This window comes from Bremia lactucae (assembly GCF_004359215.1).
Source record: "Bremia lactucae strain SF5 chromosome Unknown BlacSF5_NotPlaced_49_SHOA01000009.1_1371882bp, whole genome shotgun sequence".
In the NCBI taxonomy this organism is placed as follows: domain Eukaryota; phylum Oomycota; class Peronosporomycetes; order Peronosporales; family Peronosporaceae; genus Bremia; species Bremia lactucae.
The window spans coordinates 429,934-432,372 of NW_027152062.1; the positions used below are offsets into that span (position 1 = coordinate 429,934).

General features: G+C 45.5%; 1 protein-coding gene across 1 annotated transcript; it reads left to right on the top strand.

Moving 5' to 3' along the window:
- Positions 1 to 1,662: 1,662 nt before the first annotated feature.
- CCR75_005137 (uncharacterized protein) lies at positions 1,663 to 1,988 on the top strand (the record flags this gene model as incomplete). Its single annotated transcript, XM_067963220.1, has 2 exons — positions 1,663 to 1,698; positions 1,722 to 1,988. The coding sequence occupies 2 exons, from the start codon at positions 1,663 to 1,665 to the stop codon at positions 1,986 to 1,988; spliced, it is 303 nt and encodes a 100-aa protein (XP_067820121.1).
- Between the last annotated feature and the right edge of the window lie 451 nt (positions 1,989 to 2,439).

The following is a 2,439-nucleotide window of genomic DNA, read 5'->3' on the forward strand; positions in this document are numbered from 1 at the left end:
TGAGCGACGGATTCACATCCTCACTTCTAAAGTCGGATGGATAATTGTGTTCAGCTGACAGTGCGACAGCAGCACTGGCTGTCGCCACTGCAACCTTGACACTAGGCGACGGTGGCATAATATCGTTGCGCGTACGATTTTTGTGTTAGGTTGGGTCGGTGTCTTTGCAGATGACCCACCAGCTTTGCTCCTTTTATGTGGCGTGGAGAGCGCCGTGTAACATCACTCTAGTTGGTGCACGCACTAGTCGCTCAAGGAATATGTGACAGGACTGTGGCGGTGCGCCGTAGATGGCGCGCCGTCCCCGTATCTCCCGCTAACGATGGTTTCAAATATGTAAAACGCTCTTAAAGAGGCGGTGGTGCATCGGGCTAGTTGACTTACGTTACACGCCCATTAGGTAGACGTAATAGGGAAATCAATACGATCGTATATAGTAAATTGATCCATCACTCGGGTGCGGCTCACTTATTAACCCACCTTTGCGTATGTGATGCACTCAAGTGCATTCACATTGAAGGGGATGATGTCTGGACTGACGTCATCTGCGAGTCGAGGTATATAGATAAATACGCTCGCCATGTATGGGTGCACTTCTGCAGAGATGGCATTATACATTGGATAAAGATATTTTATTTTAATTCTTTTGATATAAAACAGTTTTAAACTTACTTTCTAACGCACGCTGTGCACGCGAAGACGATCGACCGCTACAGTTACGCGACTTGTAAACGAATACAAGTTTGTTGCTTGAGGTCACCTGAGGCGCCCACCGCAGTACGCTGGCGAAAACTGTCAAACGCTTCCTCGCTGTCCTCGAAGTTGTGTGTGTTGGAGTGCGAGATCGCTTATGAAGTGCCCGCGCACACTGATAGTCCGTCTTAGAGAAATAGTTTACAGCTATTAGCGATTACAACTCAATATCAAGACGTAAGATTTTTGTATATTATTTCTAAACTTGGTCGTACGAAAACCTTCAGCCGACACATACAATTTCTAGACTCGAAAGCTTGACTTAGAGAAGAGTTTTAGCCACCTTGTAGCTCTTGACCGGATGTGCGATGAGTTATCGGTGTTCAAAAATGTGTATAATCGGCACAAATCACGCAGTGTGTTTAAGGCGCTGCAGGTGCATACGTAATTTGAGAAAGGACTTGACCACACGTAGCTTTCTCTCACGACAAAGGGGTCCACTCTGCATTACCCGCAGTAGAGAAGGTTCGATCAATATAGCCGTCTAAAGTCACCCTAAGCCATTGTCGATGGTGGAGTTACTTCGATTGCTGACATTTAAAGCCTTTTGATCATCCTAAACCAACATTAGATCTGGTTTCATACGAGGTAGCTTAGAAGAATTACCTCGGAAACTCATTTAACAGGCGTATTCAAATTGAAGCATAACTGAGTGTCACTAAGCGTCCACAGCAAAGCGTCTTAGCAAAATGACGCTTGACTCAATCTTGCTTGATCCAGCTTTGGCCCTACTAAATCGTAACAGTGATGGCGCTGTGCGCCGGCGCTTTGCCGACGCATCACATGAGCGTAATTTGATGTGACAATACCATTTAGCCTTTAAAACGTAATCATTATTCTCAGTAGCAACAGTTGATGCAGATTGTCGTATTAATGTGGATCGGATCGTAGCGCTCCTTCAGGTATAAAATGAAAACGTCGTTGCCTCATCAGCAGCAATTCTATGTAATGCTTGTAAAAAATTGTAGGTTTGTACATGTGTGCGTGCATACATACATAAACCTAAGCAACAAACAGGTGGCCTGCGTATCCTTGAAGAGGGCTCAACGTATTCGAATGCCGAAGGATCGCGACGAGTGGAAATGTTTTGGGGCACGGAAGTCAAAGAAAGTGGCCGTCCTCTTGTCCTGACCGGCTCCGGTTCTTGTATGGCTATCGTTTTTTTTGAGAGAGCGTCTCAAGTTCTTCGACAATTGTCTGCTGCTGCCGGGCAGGAAGGTGCCTATAATTGGTAGCAACTCTTTTCATTTAGCATGCAAAACTTCCTCGGCATTTTTGACCGCCTGAGGACGAGGGAGATTGGGTCTGTATAGGTGCAACTGCTCTGCGAAGTCCGTAAGTTAAAGTTGTCGGCCATTCGGGCTCCGTAGCTGATCCCGTAGTCGGTGTACGCAAGGAAGCCCCAAACTGTTGCAAATACGTTTCGGCATTGATTTTGGGCATTACAGATCAACACGTCGCCGCGCAAGTTTAAGCTGTAAGAAAAGTCGAAATTTAGTTTGCAAACATTAAAATTTTGATATTTTTAGTAAGAAAAGAACCTCATCTAACTGTGCACTTTCGTGAACGCAGAGAACGACACCAATCGATTGACATCTCTAAAGATCATTAATGACGGCGTTGGCATCGCGAAGGTCCAGATTTTTCTTTGCTGATTTGCCATCAACTCATGTCTCAGCACGAGAC